At 40.6% G+C, this 18,929-nt stretch overlaps 2 protein-coding genes across 4 annotated transcripts in view; both read left to right on the plus strand.

Moving 5' to 3' along the window:
• LOC144988982 (NACHT, LRR and PYD domains-containing protein 12-like) overlaps positions 1-1,368 on the plus strand; it is a 60,766-nt gene extending 59,398 nt beyond the window's left edge. For both annotated transcript variants that reach the window (XM_078940522.1, XM_078940524.1), the window contains one exon: positions 56-1,368. In XM_078940522.1, coding sequence (XP_078796648.1) covers positions 56-74 — 19 coding nt within the window. In that variant the 3' untranslated portion in view covers positions 75-1,368. The remainder of the gene's footprint in view (positions 1-55) is intronic.
• The window catches only part of LOC111948779 (uncharacterized), a 360,906-nt gene that overhangs the window by 167,762 nt on the left and 174,215 nt on the right, over positions 1-18,929 (plus strand). The window lies entirely within an intron of this gene.

An 18,929-nucleotide genomic window follows, 5' to 3' on the forward strand; every position in this document is an offset into this window, starting at 1 on the left:
AGACCAGGATCAGGAGACACTCCTTCATCTCTGGCTCTACACTTTCTCTCTGCAGGTGGGTGTGGGGGGACTGATGTTCCTCCTGGAGGAGCAGAGAGGAGCAGCAGCAGCAGCAGCTGGTCTGCAGAGATGTGGTGACTGGACGGTGTTCCTGGGAGGTGGAGAGCAGAGTGATGGAGGAATCAGAGGAAGTGGAGATGAGTGTCAGAGCTGCAGCAGGAACTGATCTGAGATCAGCTCCACTGTCTCTCTCAGCATCAAGTGGACAGTTATTTTGCTGCAGCTCCCCCGGTGGACTGATGGAGAACTGCACTTCCTCTTCTCATTCTAACTTGGAGTGTTGATCTGAGACATGGGTTGGATTCAGATGTTCAGCAGCTCCAGGATCTGGAGAAAAACAGACCTGCAGACAAACAGATTATTTTCTAGATCATCACTTTCTTCTTTGATCTCCATTTGATGGACAGATGTGAGTTTGGGATGGACCAATCAAGGATTGAGGGAATCATTGATCAGACAGAACATTTCTGGATGACATAGATCTATGTGTGGGTCAGGTGTTGGATCCTGGTTCTGTCTCTGGAACCGGGACAGAACCAGAACTCTGGATCACTAGATTCTGGTTCCAGATGTTTCACACTTGATTTATGTTCTCCAGAAACTCTCATTGACAAACAAACACAGAGTTTCATTCAGAAACCTCCAACATGGTCATGTGACCAGAATGTTCATAGTGGAGACACGGACAAAGGCTGTGGTCACATGACTCACTGGTCTGGATTCAAGTCCTTTGAAGTCAGTTTTTGGAGCAGAAATCCTGTCTGATCTCAGTTAGTGAACAAAAGTCTCTCAGTTGAATCATTTTTCTGTCATCTCTGTTCTGTTGATGATCAAATATTGACTCATGCAGTTTGAAAGACTCAGAGTTTTGCTTTGATTGATGTTTTCCACAGTTTTCTGACTGAACTTCCTTTTTCTTTGGTGTTTTGTGGGTAAAACTCTGTTCTTTTTCATGCTGACAGCATTTTTAGCTGCAGTTTTAAAGAAGTTTCATCTAAATCCAGTAGAATCTCCTCATTTTCTAGAATGTCTAAACTAGTAGAAACTTTCTGAGCATAAAGCCTGTTTTCTCCAGAGGACATGAATGAACAGAGTGGATCTTAGTGAGGAATGACAGCCTCTGGATGCAGAGAATCACTTTGATGCAGCTGCTGCAACAACACCAACTGCATTGAAGCAGGAGGGAGAAGGGAGGCACCTGCTGGCTGTTTGAAGAACTGCATCTTAGTGTCAAAAGGCTTCAAACTGAAAGCTGTCTGTAAAATTCCTGCAGCCTGTTTGGATCTAATAAATGCTCTTTTGAATCAACTCTGTGTTTTCTATTGATTTCTGTCTTTGACTCACAAACAGACTTGAATCTTTAGCCTTCCCCCTCATCCTGTTCCAGCTGTTCTCATCTTCATGGGTTTGGTTCCTTCTCAGTAGAAATGGGTTGGAAAAGAGCTTTGGAATGTTCAGGTGGTGCTGATGTCTTTCTAGATGGGGGTGGGCAGAACAGATGAGAGCCCCTCCCTCCTGATTCAGAGGGGAACAGTGGGCAGCAGCTGAAAGGAGGGAGTGGAAATGGGAAAAGTTCTCTGCAGGTTTCTCCTTTCCAAGAACAGAGGGACACGACTCCATGAACAGCAGAAGCTAAAGAGTTGGAAAACATGCCCAAAGCTGCAGCACCACCTGCAGAAAGATGCTTCCTCTTCAGGCTCCGCCCCTCCACATCAAGAAAGATCAGAGTTTCTGCTGAGCTGCTGTTGGAGCTTTTAGGGGGTCAGATCTTCAGGAACATTTGCTGTCAATCAAACCAGGAAGTAAAGTGTTTTGAAAGATCAGATTGATGACATCATCAGTTGTGGAAACACTGGAAAATGGAAATCCAGCAGAGAAGTAAACATCAGGAACTTCCTGCGGGACAAATTGTTCTAGAATGTTGGAGACAGGTCTGGGAGTTTTCCAGATTCTCAGATGAAATCTTCTCCTCCAATATCTGCTGCTTCCATCACCTGAGAGACTTGTTCTTCCATCCAACATCAGCACCTCTGAAAGAACCCCCTACATGTGTGAGCTGGAGGCGGAGCTTAAATGGGATTAAATACTGTGGACCAATGTTCTCTTTCTGGATCAAACCGACAGCTTTGATGGACCTGATTGGGATGCAGTTCTGATCAAGCGGATGGAGATCCAGTTGATAAGAGTAGATCATATGTTTAGTTTTGAGGAAATCTTTGTTGCTGTTTGGTTGCCTGATGATGTTCAATTCAATTTTCAATTTTATCTGTATAGCCCAAATTCAAGTTTTTGCCAATTTCCCATCGCTACAGGACTTGAGAAGTAAGTGGCACATGGACGTGGACTTGTCCTTCGAGCCTGCGCAGTGGGATTTTAAGGTTAAGTGCAGTGTCCACCCTTTACACCCGTGGTTCATCTGTCATGGCCTTGCAAGCTGGGACGGTGACAGCGAGGTCCACGGGTCGTAGGTTTTATATCAGACCGTCCTTGTCCTAGCCTCTGGCTCAAAAACCTTCCTCGGAGGCACGAGAAATATGTTGGCCGGTGACCTCAGGATGAGGTTCATATGCCCAGTGGCACATGTCACAGAAACATGATGCTGACCAGAAATCGATGGAACCCATGCAGACATTTACGGGTTTGAAAGATTTATCGTTACCCTGATTACGGAGGCTAAGGGTGTACTAGCACTTGCCCGAGGTGCACACCCAGGCTAGTGGAGGGAAGGAGATGCCTTACTACTCCATTCTAGTCCAGCTACAAGCTAGATCTGGCCACTGCCCAGCTAGGGGCTCAATAAATATAGTAAAAAGAGAGGGAAGGAGTGGGCAACCCTGCATGTCTAAAGTGCAAATAAAATCGAGAGGGGGGGGTATTCCATACGGCAACCATGGGAGGGGGACCACTGCCAAGTAACTCCTCCCTCCAAAGTGCATCGCAGGCTGAACCCCCCTGCCCCATTACATTAATAAGAAATTATATGAGGAAGAGGATAAGTCAGGGACAGCTGGTAGACTGTCTCTGGGTGGTCAAACAGCCGTCCCCCAGCATAGGCCCCAGTCCCCTCAGCCCAGGGGTCCCATCCCCCGAAGCACCAATCCCCAAGGCCTCACACCGCCCCACACAGAGAGAGAGAAGGCAGAAATCCCCCCACCCGGAGGAAGCCCAGGCCCCAGCTCCCCAGGCGCCGCCCCTTGGAGAGTTCTGGTCTGTCTGTCTATTAGTTCTGACTGATGCATTGGGGTTGTAATATAATATTTTAATCCAATTGATGAATGATTCTCCAAATCCAAATTTATGGAGAGCAGCAATAATGAACTTCCAAATTACTCTGTCAAAGGCTTTTTCAGGATCCAGTGATACTATTTTCATTTCCTGGTTTTTAATGGTGGCAAAGTCAATTATATTAACGAGTCTGTGAACATTGTCATCCGAGTGTCTGCCTTTGATGAATCCAGATTGATCGGGTTAAATTATTTGAGGAGTGATTTTTTGCTATTCTCTGTGCTACTGCTCTGCAGATAATTTTTACATCTGCATTGATTAAAGAAATGGGGCTGGGGATATTAGGCTTTAGTGACTGGCTTTCCTTGATAAATGTGACCGTTTTATAAAACGTTGGTGCCAGTTGTTCCGAGAATTCTTTGTAAAACTCAGCGGGAAAGCCGTGAGAATCTGGTGTTTTACCATTAGGCATAAGTAACAGAGCTTCATGAAGTTCAGACAACGAGAGTGGGGAGTCAAAATTTGTGATTTGATCCTCGTTTAACCTGGGTAGGTTTACATTATTGAGACTCTGATGGATTGATCTATGATATGTATAAGTTTTTATAAAAGTCTTTAAATGCGATATTAATTTTGACCGGGTCATGAGTGACATTCCCTGTCTGGTCTATCGAAACTTGTGCGTTTACTTTGTCCGTTCTTTTTCTCCAAGCGGAAACTCCTTCTTTTGCTGATGATACGACAGTATCATCAGATACGGCGTATAATCTTTGTACGCTGTCATTAAAATCTCCGACTCCATCTCACTGAAGTATAGCACTCTCTTTTTTTCACCATACGTTTTCATGGTGACTCCGGAAATCGGCGATCCCTTGAGAATGTCTTTATGTACTTGCTGTGCACGTGCATTTACCCAGGGTTACCAAGTCGATCGTAATTACGCTAACTCATATCCGGTCTTTTGGAAACGACACACCCAGAGTAAGCAAGTTCAGGCGGATTTCCGCCAGAGTTCAGGATTAAAGTCAGGGTAGTTTAAACATGCTTTCTGGAATACCCCCCAGTTGTCTCAGGTTTGGCGGGTGTCTTCTCCAAATGGCATGTTTCAGCTCCTTCCACAGATGATCAATGGAATTCAGATCTGGGCTCATAGAATCCACTTCAGAATAGTCCAACGCTTTTCTCTCAGCCATTCTTGGGGTTCTTTTGGCTGTGAGTTTTGGATCGTTGTCGTGTTGGAAGACCCATGACCTGCTACTGAGACCAAGCTTTCTGACACTAGGCAGCACATTTCTATCCAGAATGCCTTGATAATCTGGAGATTTCATTTGACCTTCACAACTTCAAGACACCCTGTGGCAGATGCAGCAGAGCAGCCCCAAAACAGAACTGAGCCTCCTCCATGTTTCACAGTAGGGACAGTGTTCTTTTGGTTGTGTGCTTCACTTTTGAGTCTACCAACATAGAGCTGATGTGCCTTACCAGGGCTCCAGACTAACTTTTTTCACTAGGAGCACTGTGGCCCCTAACTGAAAATTTTAGGGGCACAACCAGAAAATTTAGGGGTGCATACCGTAAATCAACATGCTAACCAAATCTACTAATTTCCACTGTATTACGAATAAATACTTTAATAATAGATGCAGAAATTACAATGTGCTGTTTTTAATTCAGTGTCACATTTTATTCTTCACTTTTGAAAATGCAACAACAGGTAAACTGACAGCACCATCGCTGTCATGACAGTACAAATAGTAAAGAAAACTGATGGAAATTTATCTTTGTGACACCAAATAGGTGCAGCCAAGATGCACAATAAGCGTGTTTGAGATCACCCAGGTGAACTCAACGCTGCACAGATCACCTGGTGTGAGACATATATTTTTGTTTTTGCTCCAACATCACCTGTCAATCATCACAAAAATATCGCGAGATAGGGGTGGGAGCAAGGGGCAAACCTACCCGGTCACAGCTGGAAACTGAACTGACTGAAAGCTGCCCAAAAGACTACAAAACAATGCATTATGGGACATGTGTCCTGATGGTTTTTGTAGTTGAGTGATTAAATAAAATAATTTAAAATACCAATTGATTAAAAAAGGCTACCTACATTACAAAACCTTAAATAATCATAAAATATATAATAACACAGATCACACAAAGGGGGAGAAGAATATTAAAACTATATTGAATTTTAAGGACAACTCCAACTTCCCGTTGTCCTTCAGTCTTGCTGCAGATTCCCCTTCATCTCACAGCCCCCCCCCCCCCCCCCCCCCCCCCCCTGGGGGGGTGGAGGTGGGTGAGATGGCAAGGCGAGCCGCTGGTTCATCTCAAACACGTCTATCAGTGCATTTTCCCCACGTATTTTCAGTGTGTCTAAAACTAATGTTGTTTTTGCCCGCACGTGTTTAAAGTTCAAGCCCCGTTAGCTGTCACGCATGTATGTGGGGGACATTTATTCTCCTCAGCTGACCCGACTCCCGCGGGAGCGGTGTGCTGCCCTAACAGCCGTGCATAAGCTGTTTGATGCGCCGCCGTAACCAAAACCTAAACCTTCCTCCGGTTCTGTGAGACCCAGAGAAAGGTTCAGCACGGACTGCATGTATTTAGAAAATTACAAGCGAATAGATACGTTCTAGAAAGGAAAGTAAGGAACTCCTTAATGTGGTCTGGGGAGGGAGGGGGCTGTCAGGTTTCCTGCTTTCAAGCCCTGTCATTGTCACGCCCCCAAGAGTCATTTACCCCACTGTGATTGGATGGTCATCTCCGTGCACGACAATGAAAAAGTGTCATTCATTAAAACTGGCGGGCTGCAGTAACATTAAATTTTCATATTAATGTGAGGGCCGCAAAATATCATCTTGGGGGCCGCAAACGCCCGCGGGCCGCGAGTTTGAGACCCCTGCTGTACACTCTGGCACTGGTACACTAGCCGCAGGTCGGAAGAACGAATCAATAGTTCACTTACCCATAACTCAGACACACTTATCAGGTTGTGATGATATTTGTCTCCGTTTCCTTCCCACAGATGTTTACGCGCGCGCGAATATCTCTAGGCCCCGCCCCCTCCACATATTTTAGCCAATTACAGTGGCTTATTCTTCTCACACGCATTGGCCGCCTCACAGACGGGCATCACGCGAGAGTGTGTGCTCGCGTTTCATGAGTATGTGCGCGAGTGTGTGTGTGTCTGTCTGCGTGTGTGTGCGCTCGCGTCTCACATTATTTCATTGATCATTGACGGGCCCCTTCCACATTTAATGTATAAGAAAATACGTAGGGTGGGGGAGGCAAATTTACTGGTCGCACATGTGCGACTGGATGATAAATTCAGTCGCACACTCTCAAATTTTGGTCGCAAAATGCGACCTAATGGTCGCAGTCTGGAGCCCTGCTTACCAAAAAGCTCCAGTTTTGTCTCATCTGTCCAAAGTACATTTTCCCAGAAGCTTTGTGGCTTGTTAACATGCATTTTTGCAAATTCCAGTCTGGCTTTTTCATGATTTCCTTTCAACAGTGGTGTCCTCCTTGGTCGTCTCACATGAAGTCCACTCTGGCTCTAACAACAATTAATGGTGTGATCTGACACTGATGTACCTTGATCTAGCAGTTCACCTTTAATATCTTTGGAGGTTGTTCTGGGCTCTTTGGATACAGTTCCAACTATCTGTCTCCTCAATTTGTCATCAATGTTCCTCTTTGTCCAGGGAGGTTGGCTACTGTCCCGTGGGTCTTAAACTTCTGAATAATATGTGCCACTGTCGTCACAGGAACTTCAAGCTGCTTAGAGATGGTTTTATAGCCTTTACCTTTACAATAGCTGCGGTTACATGGGCAAAATATCTTGATGGGATCAATGGTCGGGTTAAAATTCAACAGTGCACATGGGCACAGAAAACCTGTTTCTGATTAGAACAAACGTTCACATGGGTCACACTTTTGGTCGGGATAAATCATTTGGGCATGCACAGTAGTGTTAAAATTACCGGAAGGGAAATGGGTCCCGTTGTAAACAAACCTTTGTTGCCACATACATTTATGCAGCAGCTCGGTAATATATGAGGCGATCTTCCAAACATGCTTTTTATTAATGTTATGAGTATTATGAAGCGCCTGTATGCTCATCGTTTCATATTTAATCCGTGTGGACAGTGCTTTTTTTGTGGAAGAACGGGTAACGTTTTATAATAAGAGTCCTTGATAGACTATTTATAAGACATTACCAAGTCCTTAATAAACTATTTACAAAACATTAACAAACACTAGAAATGTCTTAGTAAGCTTCTTATAAGTACATTTATTAGCATGAATAAGTCCTTAATAAACTATTTATAAGACATTAACAAGCACTAGTAAGGTTTTAGTAAGTTGCTTATAAGTACATTAATTAGCATTTGTTAATGTGTTACAACTGACTTACAAGTTGAATTAATCTGCTTATAAATATATTAACATGTCCCTTAATAAACTACTTATAAGACATTAACAAGCATGAGTAATGTTGTATTAAGATGCTTATAAAGACATTTATTAGCATTTGTTAATCCTGTTCACAAGCTATTTACAAATTGCTTGTATGGGATTAATAAACATATTAACAGTGTTCTTATTAAAAGTTTATTGAGTGTTTTGCAGCCCCCCAATCTAAAGCTTGACCAAATAGCGGTTGATCTTTAAAAACCATTTATAAATTGCTTGTATGTGATTAATAAACATATTAACGGTTCCCATGTCAAGCTGGATTTACATTTTTTTAAGTACGGCTGATGTGACTCAACCTCAATACTACACCACCTGGATGAACGAGAACCTTCATTGACAGTTTGAGTGTTTTGCTGCCTCCTAAGTGTGGGCTATGTTCTGCCATAAAGAACCACAAAGTACAGAATATGAAAAATGACCTTTATAACATGAACCACAGCCAAAAACATTTAACAACGCTTCAACACATCACAACCACATTACAGATTGTACCTTATATAACACTTAGAACTTAACTTACAATACACTTCCACATGTTTAAACTCAGAATTAGCCCTTTCCAAGGGGCAGTAGCTGTCGACCTTTTTTAAAAGTCTCAATTGTATCTTCAGTATGTAAATCCCCAAATTTTTTTGAGTCCAAAAATGCAGCTTCATTTTGAAAATGAAAAAGCAACAGCAGACTTTGCTTTTTATTAATTATTTTAATAAATAATTAATTATTAATTATTTTATTTATTAATGCTACAGAATCGCTTCCATACGCAACTTTTTTTTTTAAGTCGTTTACTTTTTATTTTATATGTTGCTTGCACTGTGGGGTGAGAGGAAAGCAATTTCATCTGTGCTGTATGTCTTATGGATGCAGCGTATTTGACAATAAAGCTGACTTTGACTTTGAACTAACCAAGAAACAACGTTTTTGTAAGAAATGACAAACACATACAGAGTGCTTCAGAAACGGCTGAAAATCATTTATTTAGGAACATTTAATAAACATTTTCTCTGATGAATTAACCTGCTTCACTTGGAAACACAGGTCTAGACTGAGGTCAGCTAGCTAACAGGTATAGGTTGATGGATCTATGACTTGGTTATCATTTCAAAACGAATTTCATATTAATTCCAATACAAACTAACAAATATTGTCTTTTATTTGACACTTTGCAACAGGATACTAAAAGCAATTAACAAAAAAACCCACAAAGTTTTTTGTTCCGAATTGACACACGGCTGAAATACATTTATTTAGGAACATATAAAAACTTTTTCTCCGAAGAACTAACCTGCTTCACTTTAAACACAGGTTTTACTTTACTTTAAAAAAATGAACCTCCGTAAACAAGAATCATTTGTCGCAGAACATGAAACGTACAGTGATACCTATAATTATTTCTCCTGAAAAGGAGGAATGATTGTTGGACTGGAAATACGAAGCCGTTTCTACCCTGTGTGGGTTAACATGTGACGTGTGACAAGAGACCTTTGGGTGAAACTTTTGCTGCATTTTTTACAGGAATAAGGTTTCTCTGCTGCGTGAGTAAACATGTGAGATGAGAGATTAGATTTTTTCCTGAAGTCCTTGTTGCATTCCTTACAGGAATAAGGCTTCTCTCCTGTGTGAGTTAACATGTGATGAGTGAGCACAGATCTATACCGGAAACGCATGTTGCATTCGTTACAGGAATATGGCTTCTCTCCGGTGTGGGTTAACATGTGAGATGTTAAATGAGGCCTTTGAGTGAAACTTCTTCTGCATTCCGTACAGCAATATGGCTTCTCTCCAGTGTGAGTTAGCATGTGACACGTGACATGAGACTTCTGAACAAATCTTTTGCCGCATTTTTTACAGGAATAAGGCCTTTCTCCTGTATGGGTAGACATGTGATACTTCAAACTATGAGCAGTTGTACAACTTCTTCCACACTCTTGACAAAAGTATTTCTTTGGTTTCTTTTTTTTTTTTTACATTTCTTCCTTGAAGCAATTTTCCTTAAAGTTTTGTCACGAACACGTTTTTCTGTTATTTCCTCCGAGTTGATGTCACTCTGACTTTCTGACATGTGAGAGCTGTCCACACTTTGAACATGATGTCTGTCTCTTCGCTTCCTCTGATCTCTGTTCTGTGGATCTGTCTTTTCATCTGTAGTTGATGATGATTCTGTCTCTTCATCTGTAGTTGATGATGATTCTGTCTCTTCATCTGTAGTTGATGTTGATTCTTCATGTTGGTTTCCTTCTTCATCCTGACTATCAGTTACATTTAAACTCTGCTGATTGTTTAGATCTGCTTCACGGTTCTCATCTTCCTCATAAGTAGGAATCTCCATCAAGGTATCAGTCTCCTGCTTCAGATCAATCTGCTGTTCACCTTGACATATGTAGAGCTGTTCTTGCTCATCTTTAATCTGAGGAGGTTCTGGTTCCTGCAGTTCCTCTTTAATTTCTGAAGGTTCTGGTTCCTTCAATTCTTCTTTAATCTGTGGAGGTTCTGGTTCCTCCTGGTCCACTCTGAAGTTCCTCTGCTGGTTGCAGAGATCTTCCTCTTCAGTCACCCAATGCTGGGGGAGAGCTGCAGGGACACAAAAACAACAAGAATCCTGTTTACACTTTTAAAACAATTTGTTCTTGATTAAAGTACCAATAAAAATTTGAATTACTTCAGTCAGAAGATAATTGCTTTAAATTTTACATTAAAAAAATAATCCACCCATTCATCCATTTTCTGAACCCCTTTTGGGGTCATGGGAATCCTGGAGTTTATACCAGCTACAGTAGGACAAAGCCAGGGTCCACCATGGACAGGTTGCCAGTCCATCACATGACCACAGAACACACTCATATCCACACCTACGGGTGCTATGGCAGGGGCACAATAAGAACATGCAAACTCCATACAGCAAGGACCCAGCTGGGATTTCAACTAGTGCAGGGGTCGGGAACCCATGGCTCGCGAGCCATATATGGCTCTTTTGATGGTCACATGTGGCTCGTAAACAAATCTTTAATTAAAAAATCTTTTTTTCATTAGACCAGTCCTTCTCAGGCATGATGCGATGCTAGAGGGGCGCGCAGTATTAGCGGTGTTTGGAGGAAAAAAAATCTGTGCACTTATCAGTTTATTATGATCTATTATTTCACAGAGTTTGTAACAGCCTGAAACCTGTGACTTGCCGTGCCTGCAATTGCACGCTTCCGTCTCTTAGAAAGAGCGTGCAGTTGCAGGGATGGGATGTGTGAGGGAGAAGGGGGGGGGGGGGGGGTTGTGGGCACAGGCAGCAAGGTGAATCGCGCATGCAATGTCATAACTTAATACATGCTGTCCGTCAGATACTGCCGCGTGTGAGTGTGTGTTTGTCTCCACGTCTGCATGTAAGCAGTCTGTCTTACATCTACAGAACATTCAGACCAACCTATGATCACGTTTAACGGATGGAAGTCTCAATGCCTGCATGAAGCTGAAACTCACCACGTATCAACCAGACTAAACCATCAGCAGAACCAACATGCAGCACCAGAAGTCACATTAATGCTAAGAAATACTCATCATTTATTAGCAACAGCATAATAATGGTTTTAAAAAGAATCCACATATTTATTGTACTTAAAAAGTGTTGAAATTACATCAAATGCACACATTCACTTGTATTTTTACTTTTAAACATATTGTAGCAGACTGAGTTTAACTGGGTGGCAGTTGGGTTGGGTTCTAAGTTCCGGAGTTCATTGAACACATCAAGCAGAGATCTGATTGGCCCTCAGTTCTGTCGTTGGGGAGTTTGGACCAATGATGTTCAGCTATGGGCCAAATAAGGAAATAGGAGGGCTGGTACGGGAACGGTGGAATAAAAAGTTGGGGGAAGCGCTCTCAGCGGGACAGATTGAGGAGTTGCTGAATAATTTGTAGAGTGCTGGTTACGGTCTGCAGTAACCAGAATACAGAACCTTAAAAGAGGTTAAGTCTCTGTGCCTCAGTGTGGGAAAGGGACGCTACATTGATGTATGGCTCTTTCAGACTTACATTTAAAAATATGTGGCGTTTATGGCTCTCTTGGCCAAAAAGGTTCCTGACGCCTAAACTAGAGCCTTCTCTCTGTGAGGTGAGAGTTCAGGTCAAACACCTAACTCTAATGATTTCTAAAATATTACCCGCCAATTTTAATACCAACTACAGCTCTTAATTCGCACACTCCCTACACCAACACACTATGAACACACACGTTACACAAGCAGGGATGTGGTCATTGACTTTCTGTCCTCTACGCTATCCCATCTGGGGGATGTCACACAATCTTTTCAAGAACAGTTCCACACAAGAATTAAGTTGATGTCCAATGTTTTTTCTGCTTCTGTTATTTAGAAAATTCTTGTATTCAGGCACTTACAAAATTGTGTTATTATTGTTTTATCCTGACTTAAGGAATTGAAAGTTTTCTGTAAAAACAGCTGAGAAACATCACAAAGGTTCAGCAAAGGTTCAATAACTTTCATATGGCAAGGCCATAACCTTTTGATCTTTTGTTAGATGCTGTAAATATTTGTAATGAAGTTGCAGTGAAACACTATTAAGACATGTTTGTAACTAGTCTAAATTAGAGATCACTTAATGATTCTCATCAGTATTGCGATGGGCGCCACAGTAGGCTGTCAGTTACCTCAGATTACCTGTTAGTACAGACATGGACTTTTGACATTTGATCAGAGTAGTGGCACACCTGCTACTCATTTCTGAATTATTTTCCACCACTTCAGGGGCGTATTATTTACACAATCAATTAAGTGTTGTCACCAGTTAACAACATGGTAGCAGAGAAGCGACTGGAGATTCTCAAAGAGTTAAGGCCCGTACACACCGGGACGAATATTCGCCAGGCGTTATTCGCCAGCGTTTTTCGCCACGTTTTTTGTGTTCACACCCAGGCGATTTTCGCTGACGATGAGTGGAGTGAACATGCAATTTCATTCCCTGACATTAGATGGCGCTTAATGTAAACAGAAATACTCCTGTACACAAGGTGGCGCTGCGCAACTTTACGCTTCTTAAAGTCGCTTTTCACTCAGAAGAAGAGAGCAAGTATTTACACGCTTGTCAGAATCAAACAAAGAAAACATGAATATTTCAAGCACCAGTAGCTCCAACTGGTGCTTGGTTCGGGGATGTTTTAGAATGTCCGTCATTATTGCTTCGCGGCTGTGTAGACGCTACTTGGCGTCTATCTTCTTCGCTGGTATGTGTGCTCAGCAAGGCAGTTTTGTGTTTGAGCGCCCCCAAGTTGTGTTTTACTGTAACTTCAGAAGCTCCAGACACGTGAGCAAAAGCGCCGTTCTCATTGGTAGAGTAGATTTCGACGCGACGCGTCGAAAAAAAAAAACGAACCCGAGGCGTTTTTTTTTTTGGACGCTTTAACGCCTGGCGTTTTTTCGCGTCGGTGTGCACACTCTCGTTGGTGCCCTTTGTTTAGTCACGAGGCGTTAAACGTCGGCGAAAATCGCCGGCGAAATTCGTCCCGGTGTGAACAGGCCTTTACGCCGTCACAGGAGAGGCTGTAGAATTTGAGTTAAGCACCAGGAGAGGAAGGAACGCTACAAGTCAAGTGTCCATCCATCCTCATGGAGAATGAAAGATATTTTCAGCTGTGGTAAAAAGACATGAAGAGGCTTAACAAGCTGGTTAAAACGAAAGCGAAACATTTTCTTTTTTGTAGGGGGGGCCTGCCAAAACATTATTGAGAAGGAGTGTCTTATTGGAACATGTTTGTTGAAGATATTGCATGGAAGGAGGTTTGGCTAATTCATAATCTGTAATAAATTCTTGATCATCAATAGAGTAAAAAGTTCATTTTAAGATTATCCACATATGTACCAAGCTAAAACTTTTATTCAAATTAGATTTAGATTAAACATTGATACACTCTGTAGCAGTGATGCAACATTATGACTTTTTAGAACCGATATGGATACCAATAGTCAACTGATATTTTTAAAATACTTCTCAAATGCCCAGAAACTTTTTTTTCTTTGAATGAGTGCTAACGCTTAAAATGGAGTTTCAGGGCAGTTGATAGACTTTTTTTTTAATCACGACTTCTGAGTCAAATTTACAAGAACAAAGCCATAGATTAACGAGGAAAAAACACCAACGTTTTCCGTTTAATGGAGCCTAGCTTAAAGATGAAATGTGTGGATCCTTTTGTGAAGCTTTATTTCCAGATAGGTTTGAAAAACAAAGAAATTCAGAACCTTTTGGCGACTCAAAATCAGATTATTGTCAGTGTTGGTAAAGCAGAGTTTCATAAAATAAGGAGCTCAAAGACACATTTGGGTGTAGAGGAACACAGCTTTATTTTTCCTTAATTCACATACCCAGAAACCCCTTTGTCACCTGACGTCACTAACCTGTCATATGCAGAACACCAATGCAGAGGGAAACAGTGTTCCATACGGCCCCTCCTCCAGATGAAACGCCCCGTTTCAACACAAAACAACAAAGAGGAATGAAAATAGTCTGTTATATTAGCATTAAGGCCCGTAAACACCGGGACGAATTTCGCCGGCGATTTTCGCCGACGTTTAACGCCTCGTGACTAAACAAAGGGCACCAATGTGAGTGTGCACACCGACGCGAAAAAACGCCACGCGTCAAAGCGTAAAAAAAAAAAACGCCTCAGCTTCGTCTTTTTTTTTCGACGCGTCGCGTCGAAATTTATTCGACCAATGAGAATGGCGCTTTTGCACACGTGTCTGGAGCTTCTGAAGTTACAGTAAAACACAACTTGGGGGCGCTCAAACACAAAACTGCCTTGCTGAGCACACATACCAGCGAAGAAGACAGACGCCAAGTAGCGTCTACACTGCCGCTAAGAAATAATGACGGACATTCTTAAATATCCCCGACCCAAGCACCAGTTGGAGCTAATGGTGCTTGAAATATTCATGTTTTCTTTGTTTGATTCTGACAATCGCGTAAATACTTGCTCTCTTCTTCTGAGTGAAAAGCGACTTTAAGCAGCGTAAAGTTGCGCAGCGCCACCTTGTGTACAGGAGTATTTCTGTTTACATTAAGCGCCATCTAACGTCAGGGAATGAAATTGCATGTTGGCTCGGCTAATCGTCAGCGAAAATCGCCTGGGTGTGAACACAAAAAACGTGGCGAAAAACGCTGGCGAATAACGCCTGGCGAATATTCGTCCCGGTGTGTACGGGCCTTTAGAACGTTGAAAATCCCAAAAAGTGGTCCTCCTCAGATGGAAAAATCCCACAAATTTAGAGATCTGGTCTTTGGTGGAGGAAGAAAGGTTTGAAGTGGACATCTGCAGGGACACCAACGGCTTCATCAACGGCTGCAGAGATCCTGCAAACCATCCATCAATAAATAAAACATTAATAAATCCTAAACAAAGGAGCTTCCAAGCATTTGAAATGTTATCAATAAACATTCAACTCACCTGTAAGTTTAGTCCGTCTGCTCTGCTGCTGCGTGGCGTTCACTTGCTGCTCTGTATGCTCACCTCCACTTTAATCTCTAAAGTTTACGAGTTTTTTTTCTTGTAAATCAACAACTTTAAATCTTGTAATTTTTCTTTTGGCCCCTAAAACTGTGGTAAAGACAATGACAGCAGCTTTGTATTCTTTCCACACATGGTGGTGGTGAATTTTCAAATAGCTTGTGAGATTGTGGTGTTAAAGCTTGACCTTTCACCCTCTTTGTGACACTTCTGTTGAACACATTTTGCAAACAGCGAGTGAGTCGTTGGTCTCAGACACGGTAAAATAAGCCCACATGTTGCAGACGGAGGTCTTTAGGGCAGACGCTGAGAGATGTCAAATACCATTTTCTTTATCATTTTAATTCAGTGACAGAATAATCAATGTTGGAGAAGAAAATGAAAAAGCATTTTGGTGGATTGTTTTCTCGTTATAATTTTGAGTAAAAAATGCAGCTTCATTTTGAAAATGAAAAAGCATTTATGATTTAGACTTTTATTTTAAATTATGCTACAGAATCACTTCCATAGAAAGCGACAACAGGTTAAGCTTTAAGTTATCTGTCAATTTAATCAGGGAATTCTTTTCTCATCTGAATCATCAGCAGGACGTTGTTCTGTCCAACATCTGCCTACAATTATCTTATCCGATGCTATCATGCTGTCAACTACTCTGTAGTTTTTGCTGCATAATTCCACTGAAACAGTGATCCATCTATTCTGATATTGTCCTGAAGTTAAAGAAGATTTATGCTAAATGACTCTGATTTGCTTACATTTCTTGCACATTTTGGCCAAATGTCATATTGTCGCGTGCGTGTCACGTGTTGTTCATTGTGTTCTTCTCTGTTTGCTGAAGGTGACATACCTATGTGGTGGAGCTGCAGCTGTGGTTTCCAGATGACATCCAGCAGTCTGCGCTGACGACAGAGCTCCTCCTCGTACTGGACGATGGTTCCTTCACAGAGTCTGCAGATTTCTTCAGCAGCAGCAGCTAGTCGCTCGCTGATCAACTCTCTCAGAGACTGAAGGGAAGACATGGTTCCTGCTCCGATCTTCAGCTCCAACTCCTACAAACACATTCTTTACGCTGAACGCGTTTTCAATGCTTTTTCACTCGATGCTGATAATTTGTGTCGTCCTTTCAGTCCAAAAACGTCACGAATGTCCAGACAAAATCGCCGCCGGTCTCTGAACACAAGCTAGCTACAAGCTGCTAGCGCCACGCGCTGCTGTTTACTTCCGGGTCACGCTGATGACTTGGTTCTGAAAAAGCCTTTTACATTTCGATAATCTGAATATTTATTTTTTTACGAAAATAATTTACATTTTTAAGTCACGAAATATATTCTAATAAAAAGTCTAAAAAACAAAAATACTTTTGTCAAAAATGCTTGGTAAGCGGAAATGACGTCACTAAAATTTACGATGTACTGTTTTTTTAATTGATGTACTGGAATTAATCCCAAAACCAAACTGCAATCATAGATGTAAGCATAAAATGACTGTTTAGGAGATGAAGAACTGTTTAGAGTAGAGACTTAATAGAGACTGAAGCTTTTTTGTTTTTAATATTTAAGAGAATTTTTACATCCAACCTCAGTTTATCTGAAGTCTCACATTAGAACAAAAATTATTTCTGGTTTAGTTTGACCCTTTGTCATTGTCTGCAGGTCTGCAAAGCAGAAATACCTGATGTTAGACTGAATAAATTCACTGTAAAAATGTTTGTATTGTTTTCTTCTTGTGTAAAAAAGACAATAATGATGGAGCTGCGGCAGGATTACTTGGCTCAGGTTTTTTTTAACTTATATTTAAAAATAATTACAAAACTCTCGCAGACACAACCACCCAATGAATTGCACATCTCTTAACAAAAAACAAAACAAAAAAAAACTATACACATTAAGATATAAAAAAAACTTTCAGTATAAATTAAAATTTAAGGCAATCAACAATCTAGACCCTATATCAGTAACCATTTTGTAGCAGATTTACAAAAGTCATTAATGAAAGGACTTGGGTTCTGAATACGTTTCAATGAGGATGAATACATTTTGACTTCATTCTTAAAACACATTAATTGGCTCAGGTACAGTGGGGGGGGGGGGGATAATTGTCATGGGCAGCATTTGGCTGTTGGAACCGCCCACTTCCTGTTGGATACTTCTGGTTAGCCCTACAGGTACCGTTTTTTTTTCTATTTTTTTTATTGAAGATCAAAAGATGACATACACATTCACATAACTATAAGAGAAAGAAATAAAAAAGAAATAGATACAACTAAAAAAATAAATTTAGAATTGTAGTTCACAATACAAGGGATTGTCATACAACATGTGATCTTCAATGAAAATGGACAGTTTTATTGCTTTCTTTTTTCATGTATTTTAGTGATTTAAAATATAAACAGTTCTTAAATGTAGTGAATAATGGTTTGGTTTAAAAAAAATCTTCTCTTATGAATGAAGACTTTTCCAGAAATTAATACAGTATTAAATGCCAAATCAAATAAATTATCACCAGAAACTACTAATAATACGATGTGTTTTTGTAACTGAATAGAAATAGGAAAAGGAAAATTTGAGGAGCACCAACAGAAAAATCCTCCCAAAAACTGTAAACATAAATACATTCAAAACACAGATGATCAAGTGATTCTATATTCTATATTGCAGAAAAACAGTTATTTTCTTGAAAAAAAAAAAACAACTTTAGGAGTCTCCACCTCCTTTAGCTATTCAGGTCTTCAGCAAACTGAATCTCTGTTTCTGTTTTTTTTTTGTGTGCATTTATTTTAACTGGTCTATTTTTATTTGTTTTTTAACATTTTTTAATAAAATTATTATAACCTTGGTACCTCCGTCTCCTGCCTTTGTGTGCATCCGCCAAAGAAAAATGAATTCCCTCTGGACCACATTAACGTTAGCTACTTCCACAAACAAGAGTGACGTCGTTCACCGTTGAGTTGACTACTGCGGGTCACTTCTGGATCATTTCACCGTCACACAGGAGATCACAGATGTTCACATTTTATTGGAAATATGAACGGCCTTGCAAAAAAATTGAATTTGTTCAAAAATTCAGAATTGAGCACTAAGCCCTGCAGTGTGAACGTAGCCATGGATGCTAGGATGGAGTCACCAAACTTTTTTTTGTGAGGCCACATTAAGTCTTTTACTTTAAAACTTTAAACTGCTTTTATCTTTCTTTGATTGTAAAGCCCTATAATAAAGTTGTATTAATTCATGATCATTATAATAAAATAAATAACACTATTTATAAAAAAATAAAAAAATGACCAAATAACTGTGATTTTTAAAGACTAAATGTCAGAAAAAAATATACTGATACATTAATATGAAAAATAATAAATAGTGGATCCTCTGCTGTCATTTTCCTGCTGAGACTTTTAGACTCTGCTTGGAGAAAAAGAACAAAGTAAACATATGAGTTTCTATCTCCTTTTTATTTTTATTGTGATGCATATATATATAAATAATCCAACTTAAATGAATTACTTCAATTGGTAATAAGTAATGTAGATAAACGTATTCAACCTAATGTCTTAAATCTATCCAACTCAATATTGTTTTTACAACTCAAATTTACATATTTATCTAACTAAATGTCATATTACTCCAATTCAATTCAATGTTTTTCAATCTTGATTCAT

Source organism: Oryzias latipes, chromosome 2 (assembly GCF_053564925.1).
Source record: "Oryzias latipes strain Hd-rR chromosome 2, Olatipes_Hd-rR_3.1".
NCBI classification, from domain to species: Eukaryota; Metazoa; Chordata; class Actinopteri; order Beloniformes; family Adrianichthyidae; genus Oryzias; species Oryzias latipes.